Source organism: Metarhizium brunneum, chromosome 6 (genome assembly GCF_013426205.1).
Source record: "Metarhizium brunneum chromosome 6, complete sequence".
Taxonomy (NCBI): Eukaryota; Fungi; Ascomycota; class Sordariomycetes; order Hypocreales; family Clavicipitaceae; genus Metarhizium; species Metarhizium brunneum.
This window is the reverse complement of record NC_089427.1, coordinates 2,509,982-2,525,204: the sequence shown is the minus strand read 5'-3', so window position 1 is coordinate 2,525,204 and position 15,223 is coordinate 2,509,982. Positions and strand designations below refer to the sequence as shown.

At 51.7% G+C, this 15,223-nt stretch overlaps 4 protein-coding genes across 4 annotated transcripts; 2 read left to right on the top strand and 2 right to left on the bottom strand.

Annotated features, from left to right (window-relative positions):
• Positions 1-1,292: 1,292 nt before the first annotated feature.
• Psma3 (Proteasome subunit alpha type-3) lies at positions 1,293-2,332 on the top strand (the record flags this gene model as incomplete). Its single annotated transcript, XM_066131584.1, has 3 exons — positions 1,293-1,295; positions 1,370-1,594; positions 1,682-2,332. 3 exons carry the CDS (start codon positions 1,293-1,295, stop codon positions 2,330-2,332), a joined length of 879 nt encoding a protein of 292 aa, XP_065987581.1.
• Positions 2,333-2,674: 342 nt separating this feature from the next.
• Positions 2,675-5,797, bottom strand: pol5 (rDNA transcriptional regulator pol5; the record flags this gene model as incomplete). Its single annotated transcript, XM_014690755.1, has 2 exons — positions 2,675-4,713; positions 4,774-5,797. 2 exons carry the CDS (start codon positions 5,795-5,797, stop codon positions 2,675-2,677), a joined length of 3,063 nt encoding a protein of 1,020 aa, XP_014546241.1.
• A 5,759-nt stretch (positions 5,798-11,556) lies between these two features.
• Positions 11,557-13,038, top strand: nimT (M-phase inducer phosphatase; the record flags this gene model as incomplete). Its single annotated transcript, XM_066131583.1, has 3 exons — positions 11,557-11,584; positions 11,643-11,865; positions 11,934-13,038. The coding sequence occupies 3 exons, from the start codon at positions 11,557-11,559 to the stop codon at positions 13,036-13,038; spliced, it is 1,356 nt and encodes a 451-aa protein (XP_065987584.1).
• A 410-nt stretch (positions 13,039-13,448) lies between these two features.
• G6M90_00g101020 (uncharacterized protein) lies at positions 13,449-15,146 on the bottom strand (the record flags this gene model as incomplete). Its single annotated transcript, XM_014690757.1, has 2 exons — positions 13,449-15,066; positions 15,130-15,146. The coding sequence occupies 2 exons, from the start codon at positions 15,144-15,146 to the stop codon at positions 13,449-13,451; spliced, it is 1,635 nt and encodes a 544-aa protein (XP_014546243.1).
• Between the last annotated feature and the right edge of the window lie 77 nt (positions 15,147-15,223).

Below are 15,223 nucleotides of genomic sequence, written 5' to 3'. Positions count from 1 at the left end.
GCGTTACAGGGAGCATAGTCATGCGATAGCAGGTGGTTGGCGGGCGCCTAGCGGCGGTTCTAGTGGTGTGGAGGGGCAATTCGTGACGCAACATCATTCAGACGCCTTTCTGGCTCCAACCGTCATCGACTCGAATTCGTCACGGGGCCATTTTCTTTCACGCCACTGGACCATGGTTGTTGAGGAATGGAACAGAGATGGAACGCTCGACTTCCAGTGGTTCATGTGTATTTCGTGTATTACTAGCTGCACACGGATGTACCGAGTACGGATGGCTTGGTCCGCCGGCATCCGAGTGCCACTATTTCCACCTGCCCCGGTCTGGGCTTCTGGCTAAGTACGAATGGAGCTTGCATCAATTAATTCATGGCCAGGCCGGAATAAAATCATGTCTAAAGCTCCTTCCAAAGAGACCCTCTGGTGGACTGCCTGCGTACCACGTCGGGGTCTGGTGTATTTTGGCACTCCCTGTACCAGATTTCAGGTGTCTGGATTGATGCGATCAGTCACGAATGGTGATGCTTCATGATGGCCATATTTAAAATGTGTTTCATGCTCTAAGCGTCACAACAATGAAACGGTGCGCATTTGATCCTCAGTATGATGTAAGTCCCAAAAATCGCTGCCGACTGGCTACTAGGCGGTAGTTACTTTTTCAAGTATCTGTACATGTGAATTTTCCCTTCATTTACTTTCGTACTCCGTACTGCAGCGTCATTCTTCATAGCCCTTTGAATGTGCGCAGGTCCAATTGGGGTAGCGGACCAAGGTCCTAGCTGATGTTAAATGCTGATAAAAGAGATATAGTTTTACTAAGAAATATAAGATAAGTACTTAATATTTTAAGATATATATAAATATAAGAATAAACTAATTATTTACTGGAGTTAAAAAGTACCTTGAAGTATCATAAGAAGAGTGGGTTGAGTACATTCATTGAACCTGCGCACACTCAAAGGGATCTAATAAACGGACACAGGCCCCCGAGCTCCGGATCCGATGTGGATGCGTGACATGTGTGCCGTGTCCGCGTCAGCCACATTCAGCTCGACTTCATGTGGCTGACACCTCAACCAGAGTTTGGCGCCTCAGGCAAAAACTGCAAGCCAGCCTCGCGCCAGCACACTGCAATACGCAGCTCTCAGGCTGCCTGGCGATGCTTGTCGGTTGGAGCTTCAGGTCCATATCTGCCATCTCAACTCCTCATAATTCCCCCAGCCATTCACACAACAAGCCTCTCTACCTGACGAAACCATCTCTCGGACAGGTTTCACGGAGACCAACTTATCAAGATGGTCAGTGGTTTGCAGTCACTGTTTGCATGCCCTACCCGTGAAGCAAGCTAAGCTAACCAACCCTCAACATCCAGACATCGATAGGAACGGGCTACGATCTTCTCAACTCCATCTTTTCGCCAGATGGCCGCAACTTCCAGGTGGAATATGCGGTTAAAGCAGTAGAGAATGGCGGCACCTCAATCGGCATTCGGTGCAAGGATGGCGTCGTCCTAGCTGTTGAGAAGGTGGTGACATCAAAGCTGCTAAAGCCCGGCGCAAACAAGCGAATCGCTACCGTCGACAGCCACGTTGGTGTTGTACGTAACCTTGCAACTCCGTTACCAAAGCAAACTCATTTCTACACAAAACGTGTCTTCGGAGCTGAAGCTAATCTGTGCACCCAGGTCTACTCAGGAATGGTCCCCGACGGCCGACACTTTGTCGACCGTGCCCGCGACGAGTCCCAAAGCTGGCGCCAAAACTTCAAGACCCCGATCCCCACGGCCGATCTTGCCTCCAGAATGGGCGGCTATCTCCAGGCATACACCATGTACGGCTCCGTCCGGCCATTCGGCATCACCGCCATTGTCGGCGGCGTGGACACATCCGAAGAGACACCCGTCGACGGAGAAGTTGGCTCTGGCCCCAAGTGTGGTGCTGGCGGCAAGGTCGCTGGTAAGCACGGCGGTCCCTTCCTGTACATGATTGAGCCCAGTGGTCTGTACTGGGGCTACTACGGTGCTGCTACGGGCAAGGGTCGTCAGGCGGCCAAGGCTGAGCTGGAGAAGCTGGATCTGCAGTCAGGCAATATGACCATGGAGGAGGCCGTCAAGGAGGCTGCGAGAATTATCTACATTGCACAAAAGGACAACAAGGACAAGGATTTTGAACTGGAAATGACTTGGATTAGTGGTGTGGACGGTCCGACCAAGGGTCGCCATGTCGAGGTGCCCAAGGAGTTGCGGGAGGAGGCTGAGAGATTAGCAAAGGCGGAGGATGACTCAGACGACGACGACGAGAACGACAAGAAGGACGATGATAAGATGGAGGAATAGAGAGGGTTCGCGAAGCAACAAGGGGAAGGGGACTTAGTTGCGCACGCGGCGAAAGCACTTGTACTATCACACGGCAGGTTCATAGAATAATGCTTTATATGGTTGGGCAATGGAGAATAAGCAATGAACCTTTTTAAGAGAGAGAGGGGGAGTCCATCACACCAGCAAAAATGTGAGCCTGAATTTCCATCACAAATCTACCTAGACATTCACCTCGACTATGCAGCGGGCAAGTGTGTGATGCTGCCTTAAAAATCTGTTTTTATCTCCCTTGCAACTCGCTCGTTTCCATGGGCCCCAAATTACGAATCTATGTACACGACTTGAACAACCACATCCACATCACGTCCGACTCTGCGAAGCATGATTCTGACACCAGTTATTCCAGTCAGCAAAAAACGAGTTCTGCATCGTGACGTCTCCCAAGACCCAATCACTCTGTGTCTTGGCATACACGCCCGCCACCTCACGAATCGCCTCCCTATCGCCCGCAAACATGCTCGAGGCCACGATCAAGCTAGCAGCACTGGCGGCTTTGGCGTACGCGTGGGAATTGTCCTTGCCTGCCTCGTCGTGTATTTGCACCAACAGGCCCAGCATATCCGCTCCGAGGGCGTCGTCGCCACTCTCCTTGCCGGCCCTCGCCTTCCGGAGGCCCTTTTGGTAAGCGAGGATGATTTCGCAGGCTCTGTTGGCGAGCGGTTTTGCAGACGTTGTGCGCATGAGGTTCAGCAGCGGGACGAGCAGCGAGTAGGCAAGGGTGTTGAGAGCTTCGTTCTTGACGTATATGTCGAGGAGGTCGAGGATGCGGTGTTTAAAGTTGATGACGGATTGCTTGGCGTCCTTTTTGGCCTTTTTCGCGTCGGATTGGGACGACTTGATGCGTGGGGCAATGGCCGCAGAGAGCTGTTCGTCCAGGGCGAACATTTCCGAGTCGGACATGTTGTCTTCGGAGGAGGAGGAGGCGGCGTCGACGTCTCTGTCGAGGCGGTGGGAGTTGAGGATTTTGCCAAGCACTTCGTCAAGTTCTTCGGGGTTGTTCCATTCGCCTTTGTTCTTTTTGGGGCTGGTATCATCCGATGAGGAGGCGGCATCGCCGTCTTCGTCGCCGTTGAGGTCAACGAATTCCATGTCAGAGTCGATTTCGAAATCTGAGGCATCCTCGACGTCTTCGACTTGATCGTCTTCGTCTTCGTCTGAACCCTCACTTTCGTCTACATCCATGGCGTCGTCATCTATGTTGAAGAGCTCCTTTTGGCCCTTTGTACTTTCTCCTGAGGCTAGTGGCCCGGTGAGGAGCTCCAAGCCCTCGGCGGATATCTGGCCAGTGAATGCCTCAAAGACTTGTTGAGAAACTTGTCTCATTAGAGAGGAGGGACGAGCAACCATCGACAGAAGTATTTCAACTAGCAGTTCTGAACTACCTTCGTTCTGTTCGCCGTCTTTATTCGCCTTTTTTTCTTTAAGTCTGTTGTAGAACTGGGAAAGGTCGTCCAATACTTCCATCGCATCAGGGTCATCATTATAAAGTTGGAAAATGGATATTGCGTGGAGCATCGCGAGACCCTGGGCTGTCTCCTTTTCGCTTTGTGTCTTTGACTTCCGCTTCAGAAGCTTGTTCATGCGTGCCAGGGCGTCGTCCATTGATTTTTTGATCTCTGGGGCCATATTCTTTGCGCTGGCGTCTATTGATGCTACGGCTTCGCAGAAAAGGGCAAAGTCTTTGCTTGAGCGAGCGAGCTTGGCAAGTGACGACTCGAGGCGAGAGCGACACATTTCTCGAATTTGTTCGGTAAGAGCATCTTCCGGTATATCCTTTGGCTGAGCATACGCCAATCCGGCGAGTTCCTGTAGAACTGGCCCAAATGACCCCTTGGTAGCTTCAACTTCATCATCTGTTGATGGCGCCGAGGCGAATGCATTCAGGATCTTGGCGAGGTAATCAGCATATGTCCGAACAATAGACTGAGCGTCAGCAGCTTCTTTTTGCTTCAAAGTCTTGATAGGCTGTCGAACAACAGCCAGCACAGCTTCCGCGTCTTCTTTGTTGATGTTTTGCAACAGCCTATCCACCGTCTTTGTACTCGTCCGCTGGTCGAAACCGTATACACCATTCTTCCCGATGAGGTTGGCGAGAACAGGTGTCAGAGATGATGGGTGAGCTGATACGACCACTTCGATAGACTTCAGGGCTTTGATAGCAGCTCGGTGCAAATAGCGGTCCTCTTTCGACGCTTGATTCACCAGACATGACATTAAATTCCGACTGAAAAGTGACTGCACTTTCGATGGCACCTCAATAAACCCTTCGAGCATCTTCTGAAAGACCATGAAACCCTTGAACTTTTGTCCGTCCGTGGCTTGTTTGGAAAATAGACCATCTTTATCGATGTGAGGTCAGCAGGGATAACATAATAAAACGGGGTAAGAAGAGTGCATACCGTCAACAACCCGATTCCAAAACTGTTCGAAATCCTCCTCCGCCTTATCCGACTTGGCATTGAGAAACCGTGCTAAGATGAGATCCCACACAAAGTGCAATTGGGCACTCCACGATGCATGCTTTCCGCCATTCTGGCTTTTATCGTTTATATCCTTCCCATTTTCCTTGAAGCTCTCCTTGAGGACTGCAGTCAAGTCAGGGAGAGACTTGCTGGAAAGCGGGTTCTTCCACGGCTGGGGCTGCAGAGTAGGAAATCGATTGAGGGCAACGATCCAGGCGGCCGCCCCCTCTGGGGTCTTTGCCAAACCAGCTTTTGCAATCCTGGATAGCGTTTCCGCCGCATCGGCTTGGTCCATTTGCTCGAGAGCCTGGACCAACACCCATCCACATTGAGGTCTAAGCCAGATTTTCTTGTTGCCCAGTTTCAGCAGCAGATTGAGGACTGAATCCCACCTCGAGGTATCCCTGAACAGAGTTTTGGACTTAACAAAGCACTCGATTCCGAATAGCTGGCCGAGAAAATAGTCTCGCTCTTCTTGCCCCGGAATGTTGCCTACAGCTTGAGTTTTCTCAGCCAAGAGGCCCAACACCTTGTCAAATGACAATCCAGTATATTTCGTATTTGAAAGATCCTTTTCTCCGAATAGCTGAACCAAAATCTCGGTGATCGCGAGACAAAATCCAATGCGAGAAGCATTGCGACCGCTCGCGAGGCCTCGGAACAATCGCCGGTCGAGATGTCGTTGGAGAACAGCTTCAGAAGCCCCTTCGCCGTCAAAAAGACTTGAAATAATACAGTCGGCGGCCTGGATTCTGTCGTTTTCGTCCTCGCTTCCCAGCATTTCGTACAAGTCTGCTTCTCGTTTTCGATCGTCACCAATGGGCGCTTCAACGAATGGTTTCTTTTCGATGTCCGGTTTGGAGGAAAGGTGGGTTGATATCTTGCCCTTTTTGGCCTTTTTGGGGCCAGATGACAAGGTATTGGCGCCATCTTTGGCTCCTCTCTTCCGTTTTCCTGCCATTTGTCTTTGGTGGTCTGGCGCAAGAATTTCCACTCGATTGCTGTCGCATTACTAAATTCGCAGCTGTAGATGGAAATTCCCTAGATAATTTGGTTCTGCCAACTTTGACCGCTCTATGTTTTGCCCCACCTCCGCATGGGAGTCGCACTTTGCAGGCCTGGCTACCCTAAACTAACAATGAGTCCCAAACTCCTAGGTACTTGGTACTTTTTATGGTCTGAAAATATTCTTCTGCTGATTGTGAGTTGGTATGACACGTCAAACAAAAGCACGGATCGCATGTGGTGCTTTGAAACTAGCTACGTTTTAGGCGACATTGTTTTCCATGCCCCAGAAGACATATTATCCGATCTTTGATATCCTCGTCTCATGTCCGTGTGCAGAGGTGGAGAAGTTTTTGACAAGAAAGCACAGAGGTCAGAAATCAGGGCCCCATTGCCCAGGTCTGCTGTTTGATGCTCATCTCGTGGAGTGGTTTGCTCAGTCTACAGATTAATTCAAATGTCATATGGTATTGATACTCTACCAGGTGTCATGAACTGGAGCGAGATATGCATGCTTGTAGTCATCGTCCTGCAGAAAGCAACATCTGCACCGAGCCTTATCAACCTGAAACACTTCAATGTTTGGTTCGTTGCCGAGCTGCTGCGGCACAACGGCTTGAACAAACCACACCGAGGGAGTGACGGCTACAAAGTGGGTCTGGTCACCGGCCAAGGGTATGCGGTGTGCGAGCTCGGTGTCTAGTCACGTGACTTCGCGACTTCGCGGTAGCCGAAGGGCGTTGCTGGGCGGGGTAAGACGCGCTCCAGCGCTGCTTTATTGACCAACTTTTGTTTACTTTATTTACGCGACGCCGCCGCATCAATGCGACACTTCGATGGGGGCCGGATTGTGTCTGGCAAGCTTGGACAATTTAAGAACCAAAACCAGCCTCCGGCCAAGTCTCAAACCAACTCATGAAATAGTATGTACATATGGAGCACGGAGACGAGGCGTCATCATATAATTAGCCCATGATGTTCGCTCTTGGTTCCCCGCTTCGTCGGAAACGGGGTCAGAAGACTCGTTCTGAGGCAGCTTGACAATCAAAGCACTCAAGTGCTCTCGCCTGGACACAGCCCACGTACTAGCAGGGCGTAAGTGCGTTTCGCGACTGGCGCCATTGTTGAAGTTTGATGTGGCGGGGGCTCCGCGGTCTGGGCAACTCTTTTGGGAAAATTGGAAGGATCTGGGACCAGCTGAGCGGTGGACACTGGCTGGAGTTGAGTCGTTCCATGAAGTGATTGGACAATCTCGTGTGATATCCCTGGTTCGCCGTGCCCGAGGCCTTGCTTTTTAGAGGAAGTCGGTGGGCGCTGGCAGCATGGCCATTGGTAGTTTCTCGAGTAACACGTCGTAATACCTAGGTAGTCTGTAGTAGTTGCGTATATTGTCGTCTGCTCGAGCTCGCGGACAAAAGACGAGCTAGGTCGGCAATTGGCTTTGCCGGGGGGCATCACGGAACATTATCAGCCCTGTGATCTCCGTGTAGCACGAAGATGGAGACCGGAGAAGGCAGTAAGCGCCGTGGCTGAAGTAAACAAAAGACGCGGGCGTTTGGTGTTTGTTTTGTCCGGGGAGTTTCGCATTTCTGCGACGTATACTCCGTAGCTGTCATGATTAGTTGGGTGCCGTCGTTTATGAATTCGAGAATTTATGGATAGGCAGACTATCGGATGATGCGAATTCGATGGAAATTCGATCTCAAGCCAATGGCAAGATCTGGGCTTGCAACTACGTACTCGGGCCATGGTGTTCAGGGAACATGCTGGTGGGTAGAGAATGGGCGTTCGTGCATCCTTGCTCGCCTTTGTGATGATGACCATGGTGACTCCGACTCTCCCGCCGACCGCCAAAACCGAAAAGCCAAGAAAGGGCAGTGCGAGGGTATGGTATGACGTCTTGTGCATTGCGAGCTGTCGAAACTCGCCGTCGAGGAAATCGGGGCTGCGGTTGGGCAATCGACAAACAAACCATCGTTTTTAGTGCCGGATACGGAGTGGAAGAGCCCAGGACGCGCAACGTCATCATCTTGGGACACGGCCCCTAGTGCACACCGCCGTTGACCGTTTGAGAGACTGTTGCTGGTCTATGCATGCCCTGGTTCCATCATGATTATGATTATTTCAATTTTTTTTTTTCCCCAACTGCGCGCACCATTTTGCGAAGCAAGTTCAGAGCTTGACGGTACGTACTTGTCTGACGTTTGAAGCCTGCTCCGCTCCAACGCCAGACATCAATACCCCTCTGGTAGTCTCGAGCAACCACAGAGCAGTGCGAGCAGGCACTGGGAATAGTCTGGTACATGCCTACCTAACTTACCTAGGTAGGTACTTCTAGGTAAGTACATAGTAGTTGGGATTGACGTCCCCCCACCCCTTCCCTCCCCTCCTGGTCTGACATGCATGTCCCCAAATGGACCAATTCTACGCCCACAGAAGAAACAACCAATGCAGCTGGCTGTCTTTGTGCCAAAAGCATGCATCGGGGCGCTTGGCTTGGCTTAGTTGCTTCCAGTTTGGTTCATGGCTGGGACCGTGCCTTGTTTACAATTCTAATTCCGGCAACGAGCTAGTATTGTGAGGAGAAAATACTGGCCATGGGACGCAAATAGTAGTCGACAAAACGCACAGCAACTGACTGGCCTGCATGTATGTATGTACGTACATACTTAAGTACTTATGCACATATTCATGCCGCCGCAATGGGAGATTGATTCTCCCACTGGAGCGCTGCACGTGTTGAATATTCAAATATGTACCCTTGGGCCGTGGGAGGTTGCACGCAAGCTCGACTAGGGCCGCCGACGATCATGTACACGTACATATACATGTGCACATACATGCAGAATGGACAATGTGCGTCAGAATATCGTCAAGGCGACTGGGCGTGCATGCTACATACATACAAAGGGTTGACTCAGCTGATCCTAATCGAGATCCGGCTCCCATGCCAAGTCAAGGGATGCGGGATGAGCCTGTCAAACCTGTCTTGCCCATGTCATAAACCGTCGCGTGTTGGGAGGATTCCGGCCGGAGCGAAGACAATCAGCTCTCCCACTCTTCTTTCTTGGCCGGCTCCGTTGCAACTGTCCAATGTCGGCTGTTGGGAGACCCCTTGGAAGGAACACACTGAGACCTTGAACCAGAACACCCGAGCCATAATGTGGGCGGGCGGGTGTGAGTGGGAATTGTGGGAGAAAACCGCGATTCTGCCAATCTATGTGCAGAGTAAATGGGAATAGCATGTATGTATGTATGTGTTACATAGAGGAGGCGTTTGATGCAAGGGAGCTTTGGGGGATCAATCGATGGGATTTGTTCTGGCCTCCACGAAGCTAATAGTTTGCCGTGAACCAATACGCCCCCAGCTCATCGTCCGAGTCTTAGATGACATGTTATACATATGATAGTTGAAGGGCGAAGGTGTTGATTTGGCCGAGATTTTCCAATCTGGAAAAAAAAGAAAAGAGCCGATTCGGACCGGGGTTCGAATGCCCAGTGCTTCTCTGTCCGTCATTTGATCTCCAGTTTGTCTTTTAACCCAGCAACGCAGTCTGCGTGACCTCGATGGCATTGATAGCACGGACAATAACTATGGAGTCTTATCGACCAAGAATATCACCATCTGGCATGCAGCATGCAACTGTAGCGGTCATGTCAACGCTAAGAGCGTACAAATTCCCGTTAGCCGCTCGTTTTGTCGGCGGGAGCAAGCGGTTGGAATCTGGTGTAATCATCTTGACCCTGCTGTCCCGCTCAATGTGCTCGCCTCCGAGTCAAGAAGCTGCTTGACGTTTCCCATGACACCACATGACCTCAGCACTATCCGTCCGGCGCGTGGGTGCGTTTCCCTGAAGGCATTGAACCCCCGACGAGCCCCGGACGTGCCCAGCCAAAATACGTGAATAATTACTCCGTCCCTGGTTCGGCCAGGCAGGCGTTGGACGTGACGAGGGAGGCGGATAAGGAAGAGGACTGTCTCGGTTTGATGCTTTCAATGTTCGGTCCCTTCAATTCTCCACTCTCCGCAGAGCAACCGGAAGATCTTTGCTAGGCGACCTGGTCGTTCTGGGTCGGCGATGCAGGGCAGCTACATACGGTTGGATGGACCAACGGCACAATCCATATTATACACTACTAATAGCAGTGAAGTTGGATTTTTTTTTTGTCCCTCTTGCGTCTTGGCCCGTGAGCCTTGCTTCGTGCTCGTGGCCGTGGAGCATGTTCGCATACCAGGGCGATGCTTGCTGATGCGCAGCTGCGGGTTGCCGGGTCGTCCATGTTCGCATGAAGGTCCAGATGCTAGTGTACCTGGATACGCCGTACATAGGCTGAGGATCAGTCAATTGGCGTTTTGTCATAATGGCCCGCCCAATCGCAGCCTTGAAGGGGCCCTGGTAGAGGCCAAAAAAGCTTGTTGATGCCAGCAGAAGTTTGAGGCAATTATACAAGCTCGGGTACGAATTGCCATGTGTCTGCTGAGGGGGTACCTAGGTACTTTACCCAGAGACTGGGCAGTTGACAGTTGCCGGCACCTGGCTCATCAAAAGTAATCTGATATAATAAATACACCGGACTATATCGTGTCTTCCCCAACACCACCAAGTACAACCACTCTACGCTAATATACCACGGGATATTGTGCTATAGGCGCGTGAGAGCCAGGTACATGCCTCCGGTCTCAGCGAGGTGACAAGCTTGCGATGCACCAATTGCTGGAGTGGCTTGGCTGCTTGGGTCCAGGGATTGTGACGCTATTCGCGCTGGCGAAGCTGAAGTACAGTGGGGAGGGGCAGGTGGAGGGGGGGGGGGTGGCATGCCCTGCACCCAGCACACCCGGCAACCCGCTAGCGCGTCCACTGTTCTACCGCGGTGCCTGGCACAAGTGCTGGGTTGCCTGGCGCTGGGGGGATACATGTCAAGTAGCGCCCACTCCCAAAGCTTAGCCCGTTGCTGCTCGCTGAAACTCCCTGCAGGCGCGCCGACTTTCGTCATTGACTGCACCAGACTTGACTTGACGAGTTCCAGATGTCGGGCCAACTGGTGTGCACATGTGCTTACCGCCCGCCCGCACCATCTAGTGAACGCTGTGCTCAAGTCTGGTGCTCAACTGCTCACCCCCTCCTCGCTCTAGTCACCCCTAACAACGTCGATGTCCCCATCTCGTCCCCAGCATCTGGGCCTGGTCCGTTGCACTTGCACAGTCCATTCAAAAGGCGTTGCTCCCTCGTCCACTTCTCACAAAGTTGCTTCTTGTTCCTCCCAATTGCCTCACCCGGCAATCGACGCAAATTTTACAAGAGAAGGTCGTCGCTCTTCATTGAGTGCCGCCTCTCTTTTTGCGTGAGAAAGCGTGCCCGGACTTGTGGTGGCTTTGGGTGTCCGGCCAATATTTGGAACTCGACTCCAACCTTCTTGACTCTTTTTCCTGCTCCCCCCCGCCCATATTCCGAGGCTCGCTGCGTTGTCTGCTCGTACAGTCGATTCTTTCTCTGGCTTGCAGTAGTTTTCTTCTTCTTGCGTCCGGCATCTGGCATCTGGCATCTGGCATCTGGCATATTGCGTCTTGCGTCTTGCGTCTTGCATTTTCCCTGGCTTGCTTCATTGTATACGCTACATCCATGCAGTTCAGCTATTAAGACATGATGGAGAATCGGCCTTCCACAGACAAACAGCCTTCACAGAACCAAGCTTTCGAGAATCAAACTTTTCGCCATGATGATGGGCTGCATAAAGAGTCGTCGTGAGTTTTCATTGCTGTGGCTTGTATACCGCCTGTGCGGCACTGACCGTCACATCAGACTTTGTGACTACTCCTCCGCTGCCTTCGAGTTCGCCTGCTCCCGTCGTGGAGTATATGGACCTGTCTCCTCTCCCGCACAAGGCACCTTTCTTTTCACAGATGGAGATAAGTTCTCCGACGCCAGGCTCTATACCGTCATATGACCAAGACATGGTTCTCGACTCTCCAGCGCCCATTTCTCGCCAGCTCTCGTCGGAGGCGGCCAATTACTTTCTGGCTGAGTGAGTCCAAGCTTTTGCTCTTGCCCTAACACGCACCTGGGGAACTTCTACTGATTGCCAGTCTGCAGCCGTAGGATAGCAGCCCCCCGTAGGCCTTCATTGAGTCGGATGAAAGCACTTAGTTCCACCCCGTTGCTCTCGAGAGCTCAGAGCGATACTCATAACCCATTACCTCCCTTCCGCTTTGGCGCCGACTCTGCCATGAGCTCCAACCTCTCTCTATGGGAATGCTTCGAATCCGCTTCTCCGCCACAGGAGCGGAATGAGCCTGTACCTGACAACAGCCCCTGCGTACTAGCCGCAGTCGCTCGACCTCGCCCTTTATTCACTGGTATTGGCGGTGCTGCAGCCACTCGCTTTGGGTCGCCCATTAATGGCCATGCTAGAAGGCAGTCAAATCCGTTCTTGAGAAACCGCAAACAAGTTCGTCGGTCGTTGAGCATGTTTGAACATCCTGCCGACGTTATGAAGCCCAAGACTGAAGCCGAAGAGCTACCTGCGTCAGCATTGAAGTCAGTCGTGGATATTGAAGAAGTTCATGAACCTGTGCTTCCCCATTTCTTGCTGGATGATCCCACTGATTCAATCCCTCGGATTGCCAAGGAGACATTGCTTAATGTTCTGGATGGTAAATACGCAGACCATTTTGATCAAAAAATGGTTATTGATTGTCGGTTCGAATATGAATACGACGGTGGGCATATCGAGGGAGCTGTCAACCACAATGATAAAGAACTTCTGGCTACCCAATTATTCCAAACACCAATTGCAGGCCGCACTTTACTGATTTTCCACTGCGAGTATTCAGCCCATCGTGCACCATTAATGGCCCGACATGTTCGATCTCATGACCGGACAGTAAATGCAGAGCACTACCCCAAGTTAACGTACCCCGAGGTATATATCCTTGACGGTGGATATAGCGAGTTCTTCGCCGAACACCGTGGGAGGTGTTACCCTCCCGAATACGTCGAAATGTCCGATGAGAAGCACCAACGCACATGCGAAAGAGAAATGAGTCGTTTAAAAGCGAGAAAGGGCCTGGGACGCTCCCAGACATTCGCCTTCGGACAGCGAGAGCCCTGTATCAACGACTCTCCCACTGCACAGATCCGACCCAGCTCGCGCAACACCACACTGTCGATGCTCACCCGTCGGATGGCCTCGTACTGAGGGCCGGCTACGTTACTTTGTATTATAGCGTATGCAATCAGTACCTTTCATTATAGCGTATGCAGTCACAATACCCATTTTCCTTTATCACCAGATGTTTTCGTGTTCCTAGAAATGTAAATAGATGAGAGAGTGCCTCTGATTTAGTGGTGTAAGAGTTTTATGAAATTGAATCAGAGATGCCGTCCGTGACGGAACATATTTCCGCTATCGCTAAGCTTATATGTACATATTATATTGTATTGCAGTGCATCATAGTATACTGCGTGACCAGCCACACGCCTTGTTTGCCCGAATCCTTTTTGATCTCCCAGTGTATGTGGACGCCTGTGAAATTGGCGAATTGCATGAACCCTATTGACGAGATGACAAAATGCACTACCATCGTGCGTTGATTTTCATCTCCGTCTTTACCCCAGAGTAAAATCCCACGCCTTGAATGCCTCCCGAAACGCTTCTACATCTGCAGTCTCTTCTTCCACCGTCTGTTCACAGTCCTGCCAGATGAATCGTTTTTCCAAGCCTAGTAGTTTCGCAATAACGCGCCGCCCGAATTGGAGGTCGAAGCGTGTGTCTGCGCTGAGGGGCATCACGAGGGACTTGCCCTTAATCTTGTCCTCGCCGTTATCTGCCCACAGCCAAACGCGAAAGTAGTCCCCAAAGGTGGGCTGCTCTTCCAGCGTCAGCTCCCTGGTGACAAAGGACGGGTATTTTTGGTTTTCGGCTTCCACTCGGAAAGCGGCTTCTGCGATTTCGCTGTGAATCATTTCAGCGGGTATGGGCATGAGCTGCCATAGTAGGTGGATGTTGCGGTCGCGGGATATTTCCCAGGTTACTACGCCTAGTTTGTGGGACGACTTTGCCGATATCATTGCTTGGATGGATTCGCGGAAGCGGCTCATTTCGTTGTAGGCCTTGACGGCGTCGGAAGTTGGGTCGGAGGTTGGTCCCATGCTGGGGATGGTAGGTGCGTGTGGGAGAGGGATGATGATGAAGTGACCAGGGAAGTTGAGGCCTTCGTTGGCAAAGGTGGTTGAGGTAGGGAGTGGTCCCTTGGCGGTGGTGACGTAGGATTCGTCGCCGATGCTGCAGCACATGTGGGCTGAGATGTTGGGGTTGGAAAGACAGAAGTAGCATTTGTCTGGGCCGGGGGGAGGTGACTCGCGGCGGCGTTTATTCTGGCGACCGCGTCTGTTGTTGTCGTGGGAGGCGAAGCGGCTGTAGCCGCCTTCGTCGTCGTCCAGGGGTCGTTTCCTTTTCGGGGTGAATGGTGAGGCTGTTATGCCCTTGGGCACGGTGGTGTCTGACTTGTTGAGGGTGAAGGCGTACATGGCTTTTGCTTTGGCCTCGTTGCCATAGGGTGCCATGGAAATAAATCTTGTGACGGAGGTTGGCTCTGTTTCTGAGCTGGACTGATGCACGAAGGGCTCTCGTTCGTAGAAGAATGCCTCTGGGGATGCGGATATGTGGTATCGTGGTTTTAGGGTCGCGCATAGTTCTGCAATTGCTTGGGTGCTCTGGATGGAAGCCTGGTGAGTTGGCCCGAGCACGACTTGAGAGCCGTTCCATACATTGGCAGGCCACATTGACGTCAGCAAGATGTCGGCATTGTTTGCGCCTTTCAATCCCTTCGCATCGTCGTCGGTGTGGAATGGTAGATGCTGCTCTTTCGACTGGCCGCCAACCACTTTTGTATCCAGAAGACCACCCAGAGTGACGATTCGAAGACCTTCCGAGGTCTTTGTGATGCTGCGCTTTCCCAGAAAGTGAAGGTTGTGGCAGATTTCTTCACCTGCTTCCACTCTCGTAGCGATGCGCTCAGGGAGCGAGTGAGTCCCGATGGTGAAGTAGGTGGGAAGAGGCACTTCCAGAGAACCGTTCAAAAGGGCGGAAATCGTCTCATCATCGGTATCTGGGGTGAATACATCGCCAGTTAGGATTGCTAGCGAAAAGTTGTTCTTGGCGTGGAGAGTAGCTAGTTTGTTGAACACGGGCTCAAGCTGGCCATTGAGGCTGCCGAGTATGATACTAAGGAGCCAAGAGGTTAGATTCTGTAAATTGCTATTAATACGGAGCAACTGGCTGACCTACATCTTCGGGGCAGCCATTATGGTCTCTCACTGGCCAAAAAAATTAAGGTGCGAGATTGAGGTTGGGAGCCTCATTTGAAGTTTGGAGGGAACAG